At 52.5% G+C, this 22583-nt stretch overlaps 1 protein-coding gene across 2 annotated transcripts in view; it reads left to right on the forward strand.

The window, feature by feature from the left end:
• Nucleotides 1-22583, forward strand: part of CEMIP (cell migration inducing hyaluronidase 1) — a 162130-nt gene that overhangs the window by 122887 nt on the left and 16660 nt on the right. For both annotated transcript variants that reach the window (XM_032623339.1, XM_032623338.1), the window contains exons 14-22: nt 8402-8607; nt 9365-9434; nt 10396-10524; nt 12505-12590; nt 13727-13858; nt 16847-16882; nt 16962-17117; nt 19895-20075; nt 21456-21671. In XM_032623339.1, the coding sequence (XP_032479230.1) occupies nt 8402-8607; nt 9365-9434; nt 10396-10524; nt 12505-12590; nt 13727-13858; nt 16847-16882; nt 16962-17117; nt 19895-20075; nt 21456-21671 (1212 nt within the window). The remainder of the gene's footprint in view (nt 1-8401; nt 8608-9364; nt 9435-10395; nt 10525-12504; nt 12591-13726; nt 13859-16846; nt 16883-16961; nt 17118-19894; nt 20076-21455; nt 21672-22583) is intronic.

Consider the following 22583-nt stretch of genomic DNA (forward strand, 5'->3'; position numbering starts at 1 on the left):
TCAGAGCAAGCACTCCTGGGAGAAACGCCTTCATTAGTAAATTGGTGTGTGTGTGTGTGTGTGTGTGTGTGTGTGTGTGTGTGTGTGGCTTGTCTTGATTTGCACAGATAATTTTTACACCAAATTGATCCTTCTTTAAATGAATTCAACTTATATCCTCCATAAATTTTTCAAGCTGGACATTACCAAATGGCACCCTGCACGCCGAATCCAGTTTGTGTTTGCTTTGGTTTATATCACGTTTAGAGAAGCATTTGATAAGTTCCACGAGACGGAACTTTCTTTCAATGCACTAAGCTCATATCCTCTATGAACTTTTAAGCTGGATGTCACGAAACGGCACCCAGCAAACTGAACCTGGTGGCCAGACGCGCTTTGCTTGCCTTAAGTGTTTCAAGAACCATTTGAATTCGTTTTCATCATTTAGAACTGTAGAGATTTCACATAAAACTCTGGATTCTTGGCTCCTCTTGAAAAGTAGTTGGAACTGGCAACACGAGACCCACATTCCCGCCTGGCAACAATGGATTCAGGCAAAGTCGTAGCACCCCACCAGGCTGGGCTTATGCTCTCTGGTTTACGCCATGCCCACCACTTCCTAGTACCCTACAGTGAATGCCCCAGGCAGGGCCACTCATCTCATTGCCTGTTGGCCTCCGTGGGCATTTGAGTCTGTGACCCCTGCTTTAATCCAAACATAAGGAGCCTCCCACCACGCATGCGGGGATAGGAAGATGAGGAAGCCTGTCAGTGTGTGGCGGGTGAAGCCACTCTCAGTTCTTTTCAGTGTGCTCTTACAAAGGAATGCCTGCTGTTGCTGTATTTTCAATGCTCTGACTTAAAACCCACCGAGTATAAAGAAGAGAGCACTGGTTTGGGGGCACAGTCTAGAAGGGCCCGCTCCACAGGTCATGGGCTGTGGACCTCGGGCAAGTCGCTTACCCTCTCTCAACCTCAGCTCCCTCCTCCATCAGGCTGGGGACATAACACCCAACACATCGGGCTCTGAGGGGCCAGCGCCACGAGGGAGACCCAAGACCCGGGACCCTGCCCGCTGGGCTCACATGCAAATGTTGGCTAGGAACCAGGGCCGGTTCCCCCAGCAGCGGGGTAGAGGGTTGCAGCTGGAGTAGTTGCTGGGAGACATGGGATTATTTTTCGGGTCCAAGAAAGAGGCAGAGGAAGATGTTTTCTGGCAAAAGCAGAAAGATAAGAGGATTTCGAATAAATTCGGAAGGTTAGGGATGCAGTAGAGGACACAGGATGAACTTGGGCTCTGGAGCCAGACACTGTGGGTTCCCATCTGGCTGCCACTTCCTAGCTGTGTGACCTGGGTCAGGTCGTCTCCATGCCTCTGTTTCCTCGCTTCTGTAAGATGGGGAGCAAAGGACATGGACATGCCACGCCGAGGGGCCTGGCCCAGGTTGGGCCCCGGAAGCAGGCGTCTGCTGGCCCCGTTCTCGTGCCGTGTGCTGAGGGAATGCACCGAAGGCAGTTGGAGGCTGAGCTGAGAACACGTGCCGAAAAGAACAACGTAGAGTTGGTGAGGAGACCTCACGGGGCTGAGCCTTAGGAGCTTGACCTGCTCTAAGCATTTGTTCTAAAGTTTTGTCCTTAAGTTTAACTTGAGTTCAACTATGTCTAATGTTCCTCGAGAGAAAAATAGGAAGATTACAAGAAGTCTGTAACTCCAGATCCGGGTTGATTCGAGTGGAAGCTGTTCTGAATCTCCGGGCAATCACATACGTGCGCGCACACACACGCACACACACAAACACACACATACTTGCCCTGTGGACATATGGCTGTGCTTTCCCACCCACTTGCTGTGTGACGGTCTCGGGCAAGCTACTTAGTCACTTAGGTCTTCAGTTTCCTCATATGTGCTGTGCAGAACAGGATGGCAATCCCCCACGGCTGTTCGGTTAGAAACTATATATGCGATACTTTGGGCCATCTTAGTAATACAGACCTTCCTCTGAGCAGTGATCCCAGGTCTCAGCCACAGGAACGGGCTCATGTAGGGGGAGGCAGGGCAAGAAAAGTGCTGTGGGTAGAGCCAGAGGGCCCTCATCGGGGCAGCGCTGAAAGGGAGCATCTCTGTGCACATGCAGGCTGGGGAGAGGTGGGGAAAGTTAGCACAGGCCAGGCGTCCAAGTTCATGGATATGGGCAACGGACGGAGAGCGGTGTGGGGGGCATGGAAGGCAGGGGGCGAGGAGTGGCCGCGGAACTGGTGCCTCCGGAGCATCCAGGTGGGTGAGTTGCACCCACGGCAGAGATAGATTTTTGGAGCCAGAGCTTTGGACAACTCAGGACCCGAAGACCCCTCCTACCAAAGCCTTCCTCCTGTCTGGCTGCCAGGGATGCCAGTCACCAGACTGGGAGGGCGCATCCATCAGCTCCCTGGGTGTCATCCAGACGCCAGGTGGCCCAGGTGCTTCGCACAGGCCTTGCCGAGGTGCCAGCACAGCCTTACCTCGGTGGCCACACGGGGCTCCAACCACGCTCCGCTCAGGCCCGCGCTTGGCAGCCAAGCTTGTGCTTAGGATTTGGAGCGCACAGATCTCTGTGGCCTGCATCAAGGGGAAACCAAACAGCCATGGCTTAGAATCTCGACGACGTACGGGCCTCTACATCTCTGAGCCAAAGAGGCAGCAGGATAATGGAGGGCGTTCTGTGCCTTTCTCTGAGAGCTGCACCCCTGGACGGGAGTTGGGGTTTTATGGATTAGCACCTCACCCTATAAAGGCTCCATCACTGGGGCAGACAGTTCCAGGTTCAGAAAGGCTGCCTTGGGAGCTGCACTCCCTCCACCAGGATTTCACATTTGCTTCCTTCGTTTTGGCTCTAAGGAGTTACCCACAGCTATGTTTAGAAAGATGTTTTTAGCTGATGGGATGAAAGGGGGCCAACAGCAGACAAAGACTGTATTCTCATTTAGAGAGCAGAGGCCACTCAGTAACATCGTGAATGCCTTTTCCCTCACGCCATCCCCAATCCGGAGGTGCCCTAGACCCCAGACAGGCAGTCACTGGCTTGTTGGAAAAAGGGGTTCCTATGTGTGCCCAGCTGGGAGGTGCTGCCCACCTCGCCACTGCTAGACACGCACTGGTACCCCCGTCCTCAGAGAACAGCTTCCCTCATCCCCACCTCCTCCTGGGGCGGCCCACCTTTGGTCTTTCCCTTTCTTCACCACCAACTTTTGGAAGGAGTGGTCTGAACTTAAGATTTCCGCCAGCATCTGTTGCCCAACAAAAATGTGGGCTTCGCAACTTCTGTTCCCCTGAGCCCTGGTGACGGCTCTCAGTAATGTAACTCCACACACTAGCGCTCAGCTCCTGCCCTGCAAGCCCACTGCCCCCTGCTCCCTCCTCATCCGACTCTTACCCTTTCCCATGGTGACAGTGATCACCGCTGTCAACTAGCGAGGTTAAAAGGATAGAGTCGTAGCAACCTGTGTTCTAATCCTTTCAGTGTGAACTTGACTGACGGATACTTTCTGAGCCTCAGTGTCCTCCTGTGTAAAGTGAGGGTGATGATAGAACCCGTCTCAAAGGCTTTGGGGGAACCTTAAAGCAGACAATGCATGTGACATACTTAGCACTGATATTAAATAGTACTGTCACCGCGCCTCTTTCCCTGTGTTCTGTGTAAACCTCACTGGTTCCGTGAGATAGTGGTAGGTATCTCTCCCAGCACACAGAGTAAACCCAATAATTAAATGACCTTGGCAAACACTGAGTATGTGTCTTCCCTCCCCATTTTAGGGATTCACCGTGCATGCTAGCATTGTCAGGGTTGCAGTGAAAATGCATTTAAGGCTGGTGATCCTAGCAATGTCAAACTCATTTCACCGCGGAGCCCTTTATTCACACAACCTTTGCCTTTCACAGAGTTAGTGTCCTACAGAGCAGAGCCTGGGAAATGCCTTTCCTGATACTGACACTGTTGATGGTGTCCTTCTTGAAACTGGTGGGGGGGGGGGGGTTTGCACCAGCATCCGGGATGCTGGCAAAGCCTGCCTTCAAAGGAAGGGGCTACTGCACATTATCTGCGGGGTGGACAGCTGTGGGTGTAAGACGGGCTCACGCTATATCTTACTGTGTGTTTCTGAGCTCTGAGGCAGGACACGGGGGTCACCTAAGTGTTCCTTCCTGGAAGACAATGAATCCCTTGAGAAAGGTAGAAAAGACTCCGGTGTGGATTCTGCCTGTTTTCTCCTCTTTTCCTTTTTTACAGCAGAGCGGATGGGAGAAGTAAACATGTCCTGTCTTTCTTTCTCACCTCATTCACTGCTCCAGATGTGTTACCTTTGCTATAAAGGCCTCCAGTAGTAACCAGGATGTCCTCAACAGGCCGCCACATTGACTATGCAGGGGGTGCCCTACATGGATTGCAGCCAGTCCTCAAGCCCTCCAGCCTTAGGGAGACACCTTCCCTTTAGCTTTCCACTAAAGAGGAGTGGAGCTCCTTTACCTCTTTGGTGGGAAACTCAGTGCCCTCTGTCCCAGTCTCAGAGCTCTGGGGATTGTGGGCGAGGCTTCTGTTTTCCCTGGTTTCCCCTTTTTCCAGTTTCTTGAATTCGGTCTCAATCATTTCTTGCTTCATGAGCTGCTCTCATCTCTCCTTCCCTCCTGAGCCGAAATGAGGAACCCAGACTCCTGGGCTTGTTTCCCCACAAAGTTTCACTGGCCAGGGCTTCCGCTGGCAGAGTGGGAAAGAGATGGGAAGGAGGTAGGGGTGCATCATAGGTCAGCACAGAAATCAACTGGAAATGGAGAAACAGGTCCCTCTTCTTAAACCCTCCCCTCCCCTCCCCTCCACCTGGCTGCGGGGGGTCCTTCCTTCTCCTCCCCCACTGCTCCTGGGCCGCCTTAAAAGCTCATTCTCGGGACTTCCCTGGCAGTCCAGTGGTTAGGACTCTGCACACGAGTTAGATCCCTGGTTGGGGAACTAAGATCCCACATGCCACGCTGCAGGGCAAAACAACAACAAAAAACACATTCTTCTCCTTATTAGGCAGAGTGATTGGGTTCTCCGTTTCCTTTCCCGGCTTCTATTTGCATATTCAGAAACTCATTAACACACCCTGCAAAGCAAATTACCACCTACTCGAAGGCTCTTTTCTTTACCAGCTCAAAGAAAAAAAAAAAAAGAAAAGAAAAGTAAACAGCAGAAGCTCAGAAATTACAGTCTTTCTTTTAATAGGATCCTATTTGTAGCCAGGTTTCTCACTAAGATGAATTATATCATACCCACCCTAGAAGGCAGAATCAGACATATAGTTCATTTCTGTGTGTGTTTGTTTTAAACAGTAATTTCTTGTTCGTACTGTGTACAGGTTTCAGGGGGAAGTCATCACTCGGGGTGACTCTATGCCCTGATTTGCAAAGAACAGTTCCATTTTACGCCTGCTATCCCAGATGAATGACTAACGGTACCCCCTTTCACTCTCTATAATGTCCTGGTTCAGACAATAAACTAAATGGTCACCCTAATTGAAGCAGTTCCTGAGAGCTGGGGAGTTTCATCCTTCACAATGTCATGCCTAGACTCCACCTAACAACAGCTGAAGACTTAAAACAGCTCTCAGGAATCGTTTTCATGATTTTCAGTCATAAGGGAATATGTCCAGAAGAACAAAGGGAAAATACAGTTTGTGCAAGAGAGTGGCAGGGAGCTTACACACTGCTTCTGGATAGCATGCAGTGGGCACCCGTAAGTCCATACGTATGTGTCTGTTTATCCAGCTACTTACTATCTACCTGTCTATCTGTCATCTCTCTCTGTCTGTCCATCTCAAGCTATGTCACAGTGTAAGTATCTAATTCTGGGAAATGTTCTAAGGAAGAACAATCGTACCATGTCAGAGAGCTGGAAGGGATTTCAGAAGTCCCCCTAAGGACACTCAGGCAAATGACACTGCAAGTTCGTGATGAAACCGAACTTGAACTTCTACTCCCAGCCCAGGGCTTTCTTCGACCTTCTCATGCTTCTCTCTGGACTCTATATGCCACCTCACCCCACTACTGACGAGAAGCAAGGAATGCAACACAAGATGGGAGGTTTCTTTTCTGGTGCTGTTGAGAATTGATTAGGACCCAGGTTTTGGATCAGACAGACGGAGAAGCAAGTCTCAATCCGTCCTCGCGAGAGAAGTGACTCGGGCGACTTTCTAAGTCTCGGTGCCATCAGTAGAAAGGGAATAGTAGTTTCGATAAGGATTAAATGAGATAATGTATGTAAAACATTTCACAGTAAACAGTAGTTATTTTTATTCCTTTCCAAAAGGGTTTTTCTCTCCAGAGCACACCTCAAGGGGCCTGGAGGGAATTTCTTACTCAGGCATTTGTTAGAATAAGAATGTACCCAATTCATTACTCACTTGCATTCAAAGAGGACACCCAAAGAGTGATCCAGATGGTGGGCACCTGGGTGCCTAGGATTTAAGAGGAGCTATGGGCCCGGGTCTGAACACTGTTCCATGTCCCTCCTCTGGGCCTGAGTGTCCTCCTCTGTAATGTGAAGGCATTGAACTTGCTCTCGATGCCCGCGTTTTCTTGCCTGTTCCTCCCACGCTTGTCTTTCCAGGCGATTTGCGACAAACTTTCCTAGCTCACTAGGAGGAACGGAAACAGTCCCATTGCGTGACCTTGGTATTGACTTAAATGCTTATCGGTGCACCGAGTGGCATTCAAGATCACGCCCTTGCCTATTACCAAAGATTAAGGACGCGATCCTCGTTTGAGAAAACGAAGAGCTTGCCTGGAATAGGGCAGTTGTGCCTGTGCTCCGTCCTCATGGGTGAATGGACACAGTCAGAAAACTGGGGTTCCAGCCCTGGCTTTGCACACGTGGGTTGTGTGACCTTGGGCAAATCACTCAACCTTTCTGAGTCTCATTTTCCTCATCTCTGAAAAAAATTAGTACAGGATTGTGTAAGATTTCAGCAAGATTAAAAGATATAAGAGCCCAGGCCAGTGCTGGGACATAAAGGGTCCTAGTTCTGGATGCTTCTAGAGCGTGTCTGCCTGGGACTTGGGGAGTAGGTAAGATTTGCCATAGAAAAGGCTCTGGAGGGAATTGGGGTGTTTACCCTCGATTAGTGCTTCTCAGGGACAATGTTGTCACCTCCCTTCCCCAATGGAATACTTGGCAATGAATGCCTGGAGGCGTTTTTGGTTGTCACAGCTGAGAAGGTCCTGCTGGCATCTAGTGGGTAGGGGCCAGGGATGTTGCTAAACTTCCTACAATGTACAGGACGCCCCTCGAAATGGTAACAGTGCCAACGGGGGAGTTGTTTGGGGATGATGCGTGAATTTTCCAGGGCCTGGTGCAGCAGTGGGTACCTACTAGGTGTGGGTAGAATGGTGTCATAGGGGAGCAGCAGCTTCCCTGGTTGGGTGACATCACTGGGCAGTCAGGTCCCCGGGGGTGGGCATGAGGATGGAAGATCTCAGACCGCTAGTGAGGTGTTTCTCACCATCCTCATGCCCCGCTGTGGACAGGGCACCTTGGGAGGCAGCGAGCAGCTCACCTGTGGGGTGTTCAAGTGAAACACGATGCCCGTTTGTCAGGGATGCTTGTGAGCAGAGTCCTGCTTGAGAAAGGGAGCTAAGGCCCAGGCCAGAGGCCCTCTACCCACCTTCTCGTTCTCAGATTGATGAGTTCATAGACATTCAGACCCGGAAGGGGCCTCGGAGATCCTGGACTTGGACTCCTCCATTGTGTGGTGGGGAAAGTGTGTTGGCGAGAGGTCGGCAGACTTGTCTGAGAGCCTGTGATGCTTGTGGGGACAGCTAAGACCGTACTCCGCGTCTCTCCATGTCTTAAAGTGGTTTCTCCACTTGGCCCACTGACTCTGTGATTCCAAGAAGAATATTGAAGAGCTGGAGTTTGCAGCATTTTCTGGTTTTCTGCAAGTGTGGCTCGTTGCGGTTGCAGGCTTCGAAGCTGGCTTGCATCCACGGGAGACGGCACAGTGAGGAACCAGTCTTACTAAGAAGCCCCCCTGGCCTGGCTCAGACGGAGCTCTCCCTCCCCCCCTTTCTGGTGGGACCTCTTGGTGAAAGCCTCCACGTAAAGTCCTCGTGAGCAGTGTACTCGCCGTGTCCTCACCAGATTAGGCTCACAAGGCCTCGTCCCCGGTCTCCAGTCGGGCCCACCTCTAGCATTTTGTTCTTCTCCCCACCCCATGAAGGCTCAGTTGCAACACCTCCCGCTGGAAAGGACTTCAAAGTCGCGGCTCTGTCGTACCCATGTCAGGTCCTTCTCCAAACCCCCAGATCCCCTCTCAGAGCCTGGTGCCTGGCTTAGGCCGTTTAATGTTTGTTGAATGGATGAAAGAGCACATGAGTAACGACGCTGGGCGAACTGTCGCCCTGTCTTGACCCCTGCAGGTCAAGGACATTGTGGGCTATAATTCTTTGGGCCACTGCTTCTTCACGGAAGATGGGCCAGAGGAACGCAACACCTTTGAGCACTGCCTCGGCCTCCTTGTCAAGTCTGGAACCCTCCTCCCCTCCGACCGCGACAGCAAGATGTGCAAGATGATCACGGAAGACTCCTACCCGGGGTACATCCCCAAGCCCAGGCAGGACTGCAAGTAAGCACCTCCCTCTCCCTGCCCTGCACCGTGCCGGGCCTGTGTGCATGTGTCCACACGACTTCCCGGCCCAGCATCTGACTTCCCACTCTTGGGTTCCCGAGCGGCTTAGACCTCACAGCCCTCACAGCCCAAGGCTCTCAGCTGCTCAGACAGAGGCAGGAGTGTGTTTTCGACTTCTCCCTTCTCAGTGTGCCTCACTGGCGTCGTTTCTGGCCAAAGATAACCACTGTTCTCATCCTCGGGCTTTTCCTGAGGCCACACAGCGCTCCTTTGAGGAGAGCAAGCGGGCTGCCACCTCGGAGCCCACAGCGTGTACACGTGGGCACCAGCTGCGCTGGTCTGTTTCTTGACATGAGAGAGTCAGAGACAGAGAGAGAGAGAGAGAGAGAGAGCTTCCCGTACAGTCAACCTTCTGAGTCCAGGGCCTCTCCCTCAGAGACAGCCATTTTTCTGGGTTCTCCTGACTTATATTTCTTCTAGGGTCCATCTCAGATTTAACCCACAAACATGCTTATACCTTCAAGAGCCATGCCCCATCCAAATTCCGAACGTGTTAAAGGCATAAATGCACCCCAGTTCAATGAGAAAACTGGGTTTCAGATCAACAAATCAAGGGCATCTCAAATCACTGATAAGAGGCTCATCAAAGCAATGTTAGAGTCCCTGACATGGGCCACCCCTCCGCCCCGGGCAGCAAGATGGGAGCCAGTAGCCCTCTGTCTGACGCCATTCAATCTCTGCCCCCCGCCCACAGTGCTGTGTCCACCTTCTGGATGGCCAATCCCAACAACAACCTCATAAACTGTGCTGCTGCGGGGTCCGAGGTGAGCAGAAACATCCCTTTTTTGGGCGGGGCTGGGGGAGAGGAGACGGCCGGGGCCAACCCTGAAAGCTGTGTGCCCTGAGCCCCCAGTCTAGGTATCCACGCAGTCAGGCTTAGCGTGAAGAGGGAAGAGCCAGCTTGGGAGGCAGATGGACTTGCTTTTGAGTGATGCCTCTGGCCCTTCGTCACACTGGTGATCGTAGCTAACGAGTAATCAGTAGCATTATTAGATGCCTGGTACATCAGTGTTCTAAGCTCAAATTTTTTAATTGTATTTTTCACGCCTTATTTTTTACTTTTTGTGTGTGCACAGCTCATTTACTTTTATTTATTTATTTTTGGCCATGCCGCAGCAGGCGGGATCTTAGTTCCCCATCCAGGGATTGAACCTGTGCCCCCTGCTTTGGGAGCATGGAGTCTTAACCCCTGGACTTCCAGGGATGTCCCTGGAATAATTTAATTCTTGTGTCAACCCTATGAGGTTTGTACTATGGTGGGGAGGAAAGTTAGGCAGGGACATGCACAGGGTACAAACACGGTATTCTGTCTACACAGCCCTGCCCTTACCCACCCCTCCGTGCTGCTTACCTTCCTGGGGAGCAGGTCAGGTGCCGTCTCTGGGCCTCAGCTTCCATATCTGCAGAATGAAAGGGTAAAGCCAAGGACACTCAGGAAATCCTCCCGTTATGTGTCAGGAAGGGGAGATTAACCCCGGCAGTGACTCTGAAATCCAGCCATTTGGTGCCCATGGCTGATACAGTAGGACGAGAGGTACAGTAGGACCACAGAAGGGTTTTAACAGTCAGGATGGACGCCCACCCCCCAAAATATATTCGCCTCAAACTTCTCGCTGTTTCCCGCGGGTGTGTCTGGGAATGGGCCTTGGGGCCATCCAGTCACCCCAACAAGAAGCTCCCTGGTGCTGAATTCTGTGGCTTTCCCCCCATGTGCTCCTCCACCAGGAAACTGGATTTTGGTTCATTTTTCACCACGTACCGACGGGCCCCTCGGCCGGAATGTACTCCCCAGGTTATTCAGAGTACGTCCCGCTGGGAAAGTTCCTTAACAACCGAGCACACTCCAACTACCGGGTAAGTCCTTCCAGGCCTCCCCGCCCGCCCACTGGTCCTTCTTCCCAGGCCTGCACATGATCAGAGCCGGAAGAGCCACAGCTCCTCCTGGCAGCCCCGGAGCTGGGCCCCTGAGTTCGATTTCGCAGTTCACTTGGTGGGGATGGGAGCGGTGGTGACTCCGAAAAGCCAGGCCTGATCTGTGAGCTAGGGAAGGTCAGGACCTGCTTCTGCAGGAAGATGAAGGTAGCATTAGCATCCTCTCCTCTGGTCACTTTTTCTTTCTGGGAAGCGGGTCCTCCATCCACGCAGTGCTAGGGAGGCAGGTGGAATACAGACATTTATGTCATCTTCGTTTGCTCATCAGTAGTTCTGTGTGTCCAGCAAGCGAGGTGCTGGGGAAAGGGACTGGGCTCTCGGGTGTGTCAAGGGCCCCCAGTTGAGGACAGCATCCAGACCAGAGTCATGGGCACGTGGGAATGGAGCTGGGAAGCAAGGCTGAGACCAGAGATGCCGTGCTGGGGACAGAGGTGGTCTTGGGGACACAGGGGCAGTGTGCAGGTAGAGGCCCGAATGTCGAGGCTGTTCTTCTGGGCCGCTCCCTAGTGGTACAGATGAAGAAACAGAGGGTCCTAGAGGAGAATGGATGCATTCAGGGTCGAAACCAAAGAGACTCAACTAGGGAGAAGCCCATGAAGATGAGAAATAATCTCAGAATAGACCTGTATATACAGCTAGGAGGTGGGGTGGGCCTGGGAGAGCCGTCTCCATACAGAGCAGGTACAGAGGCTCTGGGGGCTGTGGGAAGCAGGGGGCAGTACTCCTTGTCGAGATCCCTTCGTCGAGAAGCCTTCCTATGAGCCGCAGGTGGGCCACGCAGTACCCGGATGTTTGGAGAGGTTGGAAAGGGGAGGAATACGTGAGGGAGGATGTTTTCCAACGGGGAACTAGGCAAGGACTCCCGGCCACAGATGGAGGGAGGGGCCCTTGGGGGTGGCAGGGTGGGAAAGGAGCAAAGAGGATCCTTGAGCCGGATGGATTCCGCTGCCTGGATTCCGGATGGGTTCCGAGCCAAGGAGGAGCCCCGCGCGTGGTGTTCACACCTGGTGAGCCCTGACTCCGTGCCACCGTGTAAGGGTCCTGCTCCCAGACTCTTCACATGGCTCCTCTTATTTGGTCCTCACAGCAGGAATTCAGTGTTGTCATCCCATCTTACACAGACTGCATGCAACTGAGGCCCGAGATTTACCCAAGGTCCTAGCTCATGAGAGAACAACCGGGAATCAAGTCCCACTTCTCTTGACTCACATCACCACTGCTTAATTAGAAGTCAGTTGAAGATCACAATAGCCAGTGTCCTCCAGTTCTGCAAAGAAGAGATAAGGAGTCCAAGCCTCCCTAGGAGGCCAAGGGAATCCAGCCCTGAAGGCAGACTGAACGGGGCCTCACTGGGCAGCCTCACTCCCACTCACCCATGGCTGACAAAGCGGACACCTTTGGAGCCAGATAAGAGAGCGAGGTTCTTTCCTTGGGTCAGGCGAAAACCAAGACAAGACTGGGGAAGGCTCCCAGACCCCTGCCCCAAGGTAAAGACGGGACTTAAGTTCGGCATTTTCTTTGCATCAATGCAGACACATTTCCCAAGAAATCATATCTGTCATCCTTAATTTGGGGCCTGGGCTTATAACTGCCCAATGCAGTGTGAGTTTGGGGCATGGACTTCGCTGTGTGGCCTTGGACAAGATACTTAACCCCTCTAAACCTCAGGGTCCTCATCTGCACCTCCAAGAGGACACCTTATTCCAGATTTGACTTGAGCAATGCAGAGCAATGCAGGTTCTTCACCTCCCTCGTTGCAGACCCCCTACTTCTATTAATGCGTCCTGAGAGCGAAGCTGGTTTCACTGGAGCATTCAAGAGTACGCAGTGAGGCTGGGTGTGAGAAGATGCCTGCAATCTGCTGTCCGAGCTCATGTGTCCCTGAATGTCCCCTCTCCCCAGGCTGGTATGATCATAGACAACGGAGTCAAAACTACCCAGGCCTCTGCCAAGGACAAGCGGCCCTTCCTCTCCATCATCTCCGCCAGGTAATTCTATGGGCACGTTCTATGTGCTGCTCGTGGAGCTCGTTGCTGGGCGTACCATGGTGAACATCTGAGCAGGGCCAAATCTGAGTCAGGGCTGAGGCTTCAGCAGCTGAAGGGAAAAGAAATTCTGAGAGGTTTCTAAAAAAATCAGCAAAATCCAATACCTGCTTTTTGATAAGTTGACAGGCCTGGCCAGGGCCCCAGCAGGTTGGACCAGGATAAAAAGGTGAAGAGAAAAGAAGGGAGGAATTTCGCTATCAATTTAATAGGAAGGAACGTTCAGATTGTACCTATAAGTACATCTGGAGCTCAGCCCAAGGCCAGGAGCTACTTTTAAGAGATGCTGTCAAAACCTCAAGGTAGTTAGGAAAATCAGTACCCTTTAAGGAGACCAAGTGCTTGGTCTGTGTCAAAAGTGGGTAACACCGGGGGCTTCCCTGGTGGCACAGGGGTTGAGAGTCCGCCTGCCGATGCAGGGGACGCGGGTTCGTGCCCCGGTCCGGGAAGATCCCACATGCCGCGGAGCGGCTGGGCCCGTGAGCCACGGCCGCTGAGCCTGCGCGTCCGGAGCCTGTGCTCCGCGACGGAGGAGGCCGCGGCAGCGAGAGGCCCGCGTACCGCAAAAAAAAAAAAAGTGGGTAACACCAATGACATGATCATGTCCATGGAAGACAGACATCAGGAGCATCCAGGCTCAGTGCTCCATTTGGTGGCTAAGATGTAGAAGCCCAGGAAAGGCACCAGGTCAAGATTACCCCCAGGGGAGTAGAGAGCTGGGCACCTCAGACTCCCCTTCCCGGCCACAGGGCTGCGTTACATGCCGGGCTTGGGACTGGCTGTCTGAACTCCCTTCTGTGATTTGACCCCTCCTTGGGGCGGCGGGGTTCCCCAGTGGTGATGATAACAAGAGAAGTGACATGTCTGTAGGATGCATGGGGCTGGACCCTGGGGAAAAGACCTCTGACTTCCTCAGCAAGCTCAGGACGTTCCCTGCAGAGCCCAGGGGTGCGAGTCGGTTGTTGTTTAGCCCGAGTCTTCCGGGCATGATAAGCAGAGAGAAACTCACTGCCCAGAAGGCAGTCAGTTCAGGGGTCCCCCCGACACGGCCACCTGTGCCTCCCCGTGCTGTGTTCCAGATACAGCCCCCACCAGGACGCCGACCCGCTGAAGCCCCGGGAGCCGGCCATCATCAGGCACTTCACTGCCTACAAGAACCAGGACCATGGGGCCTGGCTGCGTGGCGGGGACGTGTGGCTGGACAGCTGCCAGTGAGTGTGGCGTTGGCACAGCGTGGGATGATGCTTCTCCCCCGGGCGGGGGACAGACACGAGCAAGACAGAGAGAGGAATCCAGACATACCGATGTCTGACCTTCTGGTCGCCCACCCAGGCAGAAGCATGCAATGGCAGTGGGCAGTGACCCAGAGAACCCCCTAGAAGCAGCCTGCGGCTTCAGCCCACCATGCCAGGGGCTGTGGGGCACGACTTGCCCCCAAATAGTCACTGGGCTTGGCTGTGAGTCACGTAACTTGTCATATAACCAGTCAGCGAAAGGAAGGAAGGAAGGAGGAAGGAAACCGACACTTTCTAGGCACCCACTGTGTGCTGGATCCTTGGCTGCATTTATTTCTTACCGTGTTTCTTGGAGATATAAATTCTCATCTCCATCTTAGTCTATGAGGCTCAGTTGAATGCATTTTCTGAAAGGTGAATAGTTGAACCGGGACTTCAAATATCATCACATCAGACTCCAAGGCGCAAAGGAAAAAGACAAGGAACCCCGAGTTCTGATATAAGGTCCCCATGGAGAGCCACGGCCCACGCTGGACAAGAGCCAGAGGGACCGGCAACTGAGTTGGGACTTCCTCTAAAGGAGTAGCATGAAATGTTCTCCTCAACTCCCTTTACTGTTAAAAAAACGGGAATCAGAAACTCTACATGGGAAATAAGTGTATTTCTCCATTTTATCATGACCAATTAAGGGAGAAGTGAAGGGAGACTTGCTTGTGAAAGGAGCAAGAGGAAGTGAGAGTGTGTGAGGAGAGAAACAGATTTCACAGACACACACACACACGCTCACACGCTCACACGTGTAAAGGCTTCTCAGAAAAGCAGAGGCCTGGGCAAGACAGACACTGACCCATGGATGGACCCCAGAGAGAGCCAGACACACACAGGGATAGAAAGGAAATGTCGCTGGCAGAGAAACCGGGGCGGGTTTTTTTGTGGGGTCAGAGAAGAGGGGAAGGGAAAGAAGAGGATTTTGAGAGTTTTGAGGAGAGGGGAAAGGGAAGAAGAGAGCCTCTTCTGGGCTTCTGAAGGGCATTTAGGGTATCAGACGGGAGGCAGGCTTGCTCTCATTGGCTCTAGAGAGCAGAAGTTGCAGATCTGGGCAGATTTCCACTCGGTAGCAGGAAGAACTTTCCCGCAACACAAGGCGCTAGTCAATGAGAAAAGCTGCTCATCCCTAGAATAGAGGCCCAAGGACACTTGAGAGAGAAATTATGCAAGAGGTGAGTGAAAGAGGAAACAGATGGGGGTCAAAGCTAAAATTCTCTGCGGTGTTCTGCCTCCAATGAATGTCTAGATTCTGGCTTGCTGGAAGTTCAGGTCCCCGTAGAGGGAGTGGATGCCAGACTTGGGGCCGAAAGACAAATTGTGAAGCACGCCCCTGCCAGCAAGGGTGGATCTTCTAACCCTTCCCCAGCCTCCTTCCAAGGTAGCCCAGAATCTGGCTGGTGCAGAGGTTGTCGTCCCATGAGTGGGCACAGCCAGGGGCTGACAGAAGATGGGGATCCCTTGAGAAGCTTTGAGCCTTTGGCCATGGTGTCCATTTCTTAGGAAGGTCGCTCCAGCAAACCACTCCGTGGGTGGAGGCACTCCTAGAAGTGGGAGGGACAACTAATAATACGGCAGTAGTCCAGAGGAGAAGGAATTACCGTGAGAACGTAGGTGAAAATGCGCTTCGGGAGAGTGAACAGGCTTGGGTGGACGGTAACTGTTTTGCTTTATGTGTGTTAAGTTTGAGATGCTTTTGAGATACCCCCGTGGAAATACACCAAAGTCTGGAAGTGCGGGGGGGAAGGGTGGCTGATTTTAGAGTCACCAGCAGACTGGTAGGGGTGGAGGCTGTGAGTCTTCATGCCGTCCCCAGGGGCACAGTGCAGAATAAGAGGACCTTGGGCAGAGCACTGGGGGACAGCGGTGGTAAGGAAAAACCATGAAGAGCCTGGGAAACAAAAATCAGGGAGTCCTGGGAGAGAACTAGAGAGCACAGGGCCCTGGAAGATGGGCCTTGAACGGTGAATTTGAACTGGATGGGCTTCAGACAGGGAGAAGTGCACGCGTCCCGGAGGACGGGGAACAGGGTACGCAGAGGCAAACCGGGAACTAGGGAGACTTCAGGCGGCCGGGACCCTCCCTGGAGCAGAGGGAAAGTGCATTCACTTGGGCCTGAAGCATGAGGGCAAGGATTTGGCTTAGGTTTATGGATGCTATGAAGCCACCAGAGTTTAGGAAGCAGAGAGTGGCACTTTGAGGGGATGTTCACCCCTGGGACAAAGGAAGTGAAAGCAGCCGCCATATTTGGACCCACGGTCCACGGCAGCGCAGACCCAAGGCTCGGCTCAGATTCTGTGGGACCCCTTATCACTCACAACCAGACTTCCTCCAGAAGTGTGCTCCTCCTGGCCCGCAAAATGGACAACGGCAAAAGGGAGCTGATGAGATCGCTGCAGGATAATTGCAAACTTACTTCTCGGGGCCGACGTCCGCCTGACTTCTGGGAGACTTAGAAATCAGCTATTAGGGTCCTTCCTGCTGTGGCTGAAACAGTGATGAGGATGGCTACGGGCAATGGAACTGCATCCGTGTACCCCCACCGTTACCCAGGGCGGGCTGGTCCTGAGGGTAGCAAGACCTTCCATGTCCCTTTGGTCCAGTATCCCACTGAGCCCTGGAATCACAGGTGGGGGTGGGCTGGAGGGGGAGGCCCATGGAGTCCAGTCTGAACGCTGCTAATGCAACATGGCACCAAACGCTGAGAGCCCCTGCATTCACTCTTGTCTCTTTGGAGTCAGACACTGTGTGGGTGGGGATCTAGGCGATCCCATTACGCAGAATGTGTAAGCCTGCTCCCTCAGCAAACCCGGTGCTTATGCAAAGACCCCTCCCCTACACAGGATCCACGGTATGACACCAGGGCAGGGAGGAGTCCTTCCCTCCACGACTTCACTGACTGTCTGCTCTTGTCCCCAGGTTTGCTGACAATGGCATTGGCCTGACCCTGGCCAGGTAAGAGCCAGTCATTGCCCTTGGCACCCTGTGGGTTGCTGTCTCTGGACATCTCATTCCAGACATCTTCTCTCTACAGTGGTGGGACCTTCCCGTATGATGATGGCTCCAAGCAGGAGGTCAAGAACAGCTTGTTTGTTGGCGAGAGTGGCAATGTGGGGACAGAGATGACGGACAACAGGATCTGGGGCCCAGGTGGCTTGGACCACAGCGGAAGGACCCTCCCCATAGGCCAGTAGGTTTGCAAGCATGGCAGCTTCTTTGTTCTGCGTGGCTTAACCTAAACGACAGCAGTGGAAGGCAAGATGCTAGGATGTGATTTCTACCTGTTGACTATGAATTCCTCTGTCCTCTACTGGTCAGAGAAATCACTGAAACAATTGAGATTAACCAGCAGGGGGGTGAAATCTAGAATCAGAGAGAGAAGTCAAAAAACTGTGTTGGATATGAGTCAACAGGGAGACACAGCCGTCAAAACATAAAACGTTGTTCTGAGCTACGTTAACGGGAATTTAGCGTCCAGGGTGGGCGACCGTGGCTTCCTCTCTCCTCGGACAGCACCCACACTCGGAGCACCTCATCCACCTCTGATGGTGGCAGAGTGATAGTCTCACACAGATCGGGATCTTCAACCAGAGGCTGGGACCAGACTTGGGGGAACAGCCCGGGAGATGCTGTCACACGTTCTCAGGGCTGCTGTGCGCGTACAGGATGAAACTCACTCTGTGTTAGGGTTAGAAGTGGTTTTGTGCAGGAAGGGGTTTTCTAGCAGTCAGGTTTGTTAAACGGAATGGCACGCCCGTCCTGGAGGGTCACCGGCTCTCTGTCGCTGGATGATAAACAGATGGCTGGAGAGGGAGGGGGTGACTTGGAGAGCTGATGCACCAACGGAGCAAAGGGACTTGGTTAATTCCTCGGAAAGCTGCAGCTTGGGTCAGTGATGAGGGAGTCTCTCCTTCTGATGGTGTTTCTGTTCAGACAGGAATTCGAGCCAGAGAGCCACAAGCAGCAGCGGGCTAAGAGTAGCCCTTTCTGCCCCTCTGAGCTTTTTCCTCTTTCTCTAGGAATATGTCCTTCCTGCCTCTACAGGTAGGACATAGGCCTAAACTCCCAGCCCTAGTGGGATGGGTATCTTTGAAAAGAGTTTGCAGAGAGAACCACAGTCTCCTTTGGCATGAGTGATCCAGAAGCCCTTGTTCCTGTCTAGCCTAAGTGGTGTAGCAGTCCCTTCAGATCATTTTTATGAGCAATGCTGGGTTTGCATATTTGGGTTTCTTTTCTGAGGGTTACCGGCCTCCCCAGGGCCAGAATGTTCTGACGACTTCCAGAGGTGAGTTTGTTTATGGAGGCCTGACAGCTTTGTCAGACTCAGGCAGGTCCCTCAAACTGCATTTGTAAGCAGGAGCCCAGGACCCCACGGTCCTGATCGTGAGGGATTCATCCTGTATGGGCCTGGGTCGGGGTCCAAGGGTAAAGTAAGCACACAGTTTAAATATAGAGCTAGTGAGAACGGGCTGTCCCTAAAATACCTTAAATGGAGAAATGCATGGAGCCACTCCATGAGAGCCAGGATTCAAGGCGATGACATTAATCAATTACAAATATAAAAATACAGAAATACCAGAAGCCCTTGGCACACCGTGTGCTGTAGGCACATTGCCGAGACTGGTGCTACCAGGCCCTTCCTCAGGGAACCGTATCTGGTGAGGGGAGCTCAGCGCTGAAGTAGGGACCAGCTGCAATGTGACTTCTCCCCATAGATTGCCCTTTTCTGCTTTCTTGTCCCTCTTTCTGCCCTTTCTTCTTTACGTTCACCGTGGAAGGAGAAGGCCCTGACCCAGAAGTAGAGATACCAGTAAAAGCATAAACACTGGGCTTGAAGAATGAGTAAGCCTAGCTTTGGGACCAGGCCCAAAAAGGATCGGCCCAGCCAGCCCCTCCTAGGCCCTTGTTTCCCACGCCCTGCTCAGGAGTCCGTGGCAAAGGAGAGAGGCATCTCAAGCACCCTGTCCCCTTGCTGGGCCGAAGGCAGAATTTCCAAGTCCCCAGTTCTCCTCCAGCCCCTCCTATAGCTCCAGCTCCAAGCCTTTTGCCTCTTCCTCCATCTTTCCCTGCCTCTGGGGTATCAGGCCCTTCTAGGGGTCCCCTGGCAGTTCACAGTCTTGCCCTCCCAAGGGGGCCTGCCCTCCCTTCTAGGGATGCTTGAAACATGACCAGGCAGGTATTTTTCCATTTCATCATCACCTTCCATTCTGTGTCCTTCCTCTCCCTAGTTTCCTAAACCCAGCATACCGCCAATCGAAAGGCTTACTCACAGAGAGGAAGCTCATCTGGGTCTTAATCTAATTAAATTGTTATAGCAACTGAGACCAAGGCGATAATGAGTAATGGCTCTACTCTCCCAAGGGACATGATACTGGCTCTCTCCGGTAATACTTATTTATCCAATGCCTCTTCATAGGATGGGAATATGTGGGGAAATGTTTGCTTTTTGTTTTCTGTTTTTTTTGTGGTACGCGGGCCTCTCACCGTTGTGGCCTCTCCCGTTGCGGAGCACAGGCTCCAGACGCGCAGGCTCAGCGGCCATGCCTCACGGGCCCATCTGCTCCGCGGCATGTGGGATCTTCCCGGACCGGGGCACGAACCCGTGTCCCCTGCATCGGCAGGCAGACTCTCAACCGCTGCGCCACCAGGGAAGCCCTGGGGAAATGTTTGTATAGAGGACCGTCTCTCAAACCCCAAGCCAGCAGCTAGACATCCATCTCTCCATCCATCCATCCATCCATCTAATAATTCATCCAGTAATCATTTATTGACACTTACTGTGTCCATAAATGCTCTCTCAGTGAATTAATTAATGCATCAATAATGTTCTGTTAGAGGGGGAGTTTTGGGGGTGGGAATCAGGAAGGGTTTACCCAGAAGGTCTCTTACCATCCACCTCGGAGGGTGTAAACAATGTTGCGGCACAACATGCAATCAGCCTGACATCTGGCTTGCTTAACTCCATAGGAATTTCCCGATCCGAGGAATTCAGTTCTACGACGGCCCCATCAACATCCAGAACTGCACTTTCCGCAAGTTCGCAGCCCTGGAGGGCCGGCACACCAGCGCCCTGGCCTTCCGCCTGAACAACGCCTGGCAGAGCTGCCCCCATAACAACGTAACCGGCATTGCCTTTGAGGACGTCCCGGTGAGTCCTCGAGGCACCAGGGCGAGCTCCCGGCAAACCCAGACCTTGGGCGGTGATTCACAAGTCCCTGCGGGGCCTGGAGTTTGAGCCGTTGCCACCACCGCAGGGGTTGAACATTCTTCTCCAAGCAGGCTGGGCCACGTCCCAGGTCTGTCTGCATCCAAACTGGAAAAGTACAAGTGTAGTTTGCCCCACAGGTCAAGTCTGGGTAAATGCCCCCTTGCCCTCACCCTGCTCAGAACGCACCCAAGCCTCAGAAGGAACTTTCCACTGCCCTCAAGGTTCTGAGGCTCTGGTCCTCCAAGGCTCTTGGGTTCGACCTACCGAGTCTGGTGACCGGGCCACTTCAGTTAGCACAATTCATCAAAAAAAAAAAAAAAAACCCGAGCAATTCCCACAGGAATCGTTGCTGAAGATGCTCTGTTTAATTTCTCCCGGAGAGTGGAACATAAACAGGGCCGTCCTCGCCCTAGGCAGCCAACAAGTTAGGAGTGGGGGTGAGGAGGTCAGGACACAGGGCTGCGCTTTGAGACGAGGCGGGTCCGGGGCTCCTGGTGCCTTTGCTCTGGGTTACAGCTTGCCCAGACCTCCCTTCCTCCTCCAGCCCTCTGCTCCTGCCCTCTGCCTGTCTGCCCAGTTCCTGGCAGCCTGAGGGAAAAGATGTGAGACTCAAGTTACTGAACTTCCTTACTCAGGCCACCGAGGGCCTGAAAGAGGTCAGTCACGGAAATCTCCAAGGGCTCATGTTGAAAGACTGACTTCCTGAAACACACCGCACACTCTCACACACGTTCTCTCTCCCGCATATCCACGCGACGTATGTGTGTGCGTTTATTATACATGTATGTGTACTTTCTCATACATTCACTGCCACTCAGCCTCATTCCCTCTCCACATACACACACTCACACACATTCACTCACACCCACTCACGCACGCACGTGTGCACAACACGCGCGCACACCCACCCACTCACGCACACACGTGTGCACACACCCCCTCAGACACACACCATCCACGCACACACGCGTGTGCGCACACACTCACACGCGCACACACTCCTGTACCTGCCTCCCCATCCCTGCAGTGTTTTGAGCCACGTATTAGAGCTCTCTCCAGGGTCACGCACAGCAGCCAACCCTCCAGTGCGCAGAGGCCAGAATAACGTGCTGGGTCTGAGAGCTGAGGCACAGTGAACGTTTGGCTGTTTCTCTGGCTCCATCCGAGAGCTCAGCCGTGCGCTCTCCTGTGCTGCCCCAGAGCATCTTTGGTTTGGCTGGTTTGTAATGTCTGGAAATCGGAAACTTCGCCCTGGCCCGACGACAGCTGCTGCTTCCCTTCACCTTCTGGTCCAGCCTCACATTCCCGGGCTGTGTTTAGATTACTTCCAGAGTGTTCTTCGGAGAGCCTGGGCCTTGGTTCAACCAGCTGGATATGGACGGGGACAAGACGTCAGTGTTCCATGACGTGGATGGCTCCGTGTCCGAGTACCCTGGGTCCTACCTCACCAAGGACGACAACTGGCTGGTCCGGCACCCAGACTGCATCAACGTTCCGGACTGGAGAGGCGCCATCTGCAGCGGGCGCTACGCACAGGTGGGGATGCAGGGCATACCCCCTCAGTGTCACCAGTCACTCACTCATGGGACAAGCATTGAGTGAGAGCCTACTGCATGCCTGCCTCTGTGCCAGGCCACAAAGGGACATAGGTCTCTTCTTCATTCTTCTTTCTTTATTTTTTTCTGGTAACCCAGTAGGATTTTCAAAAAGTCCAAGTGAGAACATTTTGTAAGCAGAATGCTTAGAAAAAGAAGTCAGACTTTGGCACCTAGTAACTGTGTGACCTTGGGCAAGTTACCTAAACTCTTGGAGTGTCAATTTCCTCATCTGTAAAATCAGGATAATAGTTGAACCCTTTTAATGAGCACATAGAGTGCTTTACCAGCCCTCTCCACCAGAAATACAGTGCAAGCCGTCCGGGTGATCTTAAATGTTCTAGTAGCCACGTTGAAACGGCAAAAGAAATGGCTGAAATCTATTTTAATAATATACTTTGTTAAACTCAATATATTCAAAATACTATCATCTCAACATGTAATCAGTATAAAAAAATCGTTAATGAGGCACTTTACATTCATATGTTTTTCCTGTTCTAAGTCTTCGAAACTCCCTGCGTATTTTATACTTATAGCCCACTCAATTTGGATTCGAATTTTCTACAATTAAAGTAAAAGCTAGTCCTACCAAAACAATAAAGCTATGTTTAATTATTTAGCTGGAAAACTATTTTACCCCACTTTTGGTTGGAAATTTAAATTAATTAAAATGAGAAAGTTTGGGTCCTCAGCCACACCGGCCACATTTGCAGTGCCCAGTGGCCACATGGGACAGCAGGCTGAGTCAGTGCCTGGAATGTGAAGATATGAGTTACTGTAGTATTGTTACTGGTGTTATGTGGAAGGAGAGCTGAGGACTAGATGAGCAAGGGGAGAGAGCCCCCGAGGAAAC

This window comes from Phocoena sinus, chromosome 2 (assembly GCF_008692025.1).
Source record: "Phocoena sinus isolate mPhoSin1 chromosome 2, mPhoSin1.pri, whole genome shotgun sequence".
NCBI classification, from domain to species: domain Eukaryota; kingdom Metazoa; phylum Chordata; class Mammalia; order Artiodactyla; family Phocoenidae; genus Phocoena; species Phocoena sinus.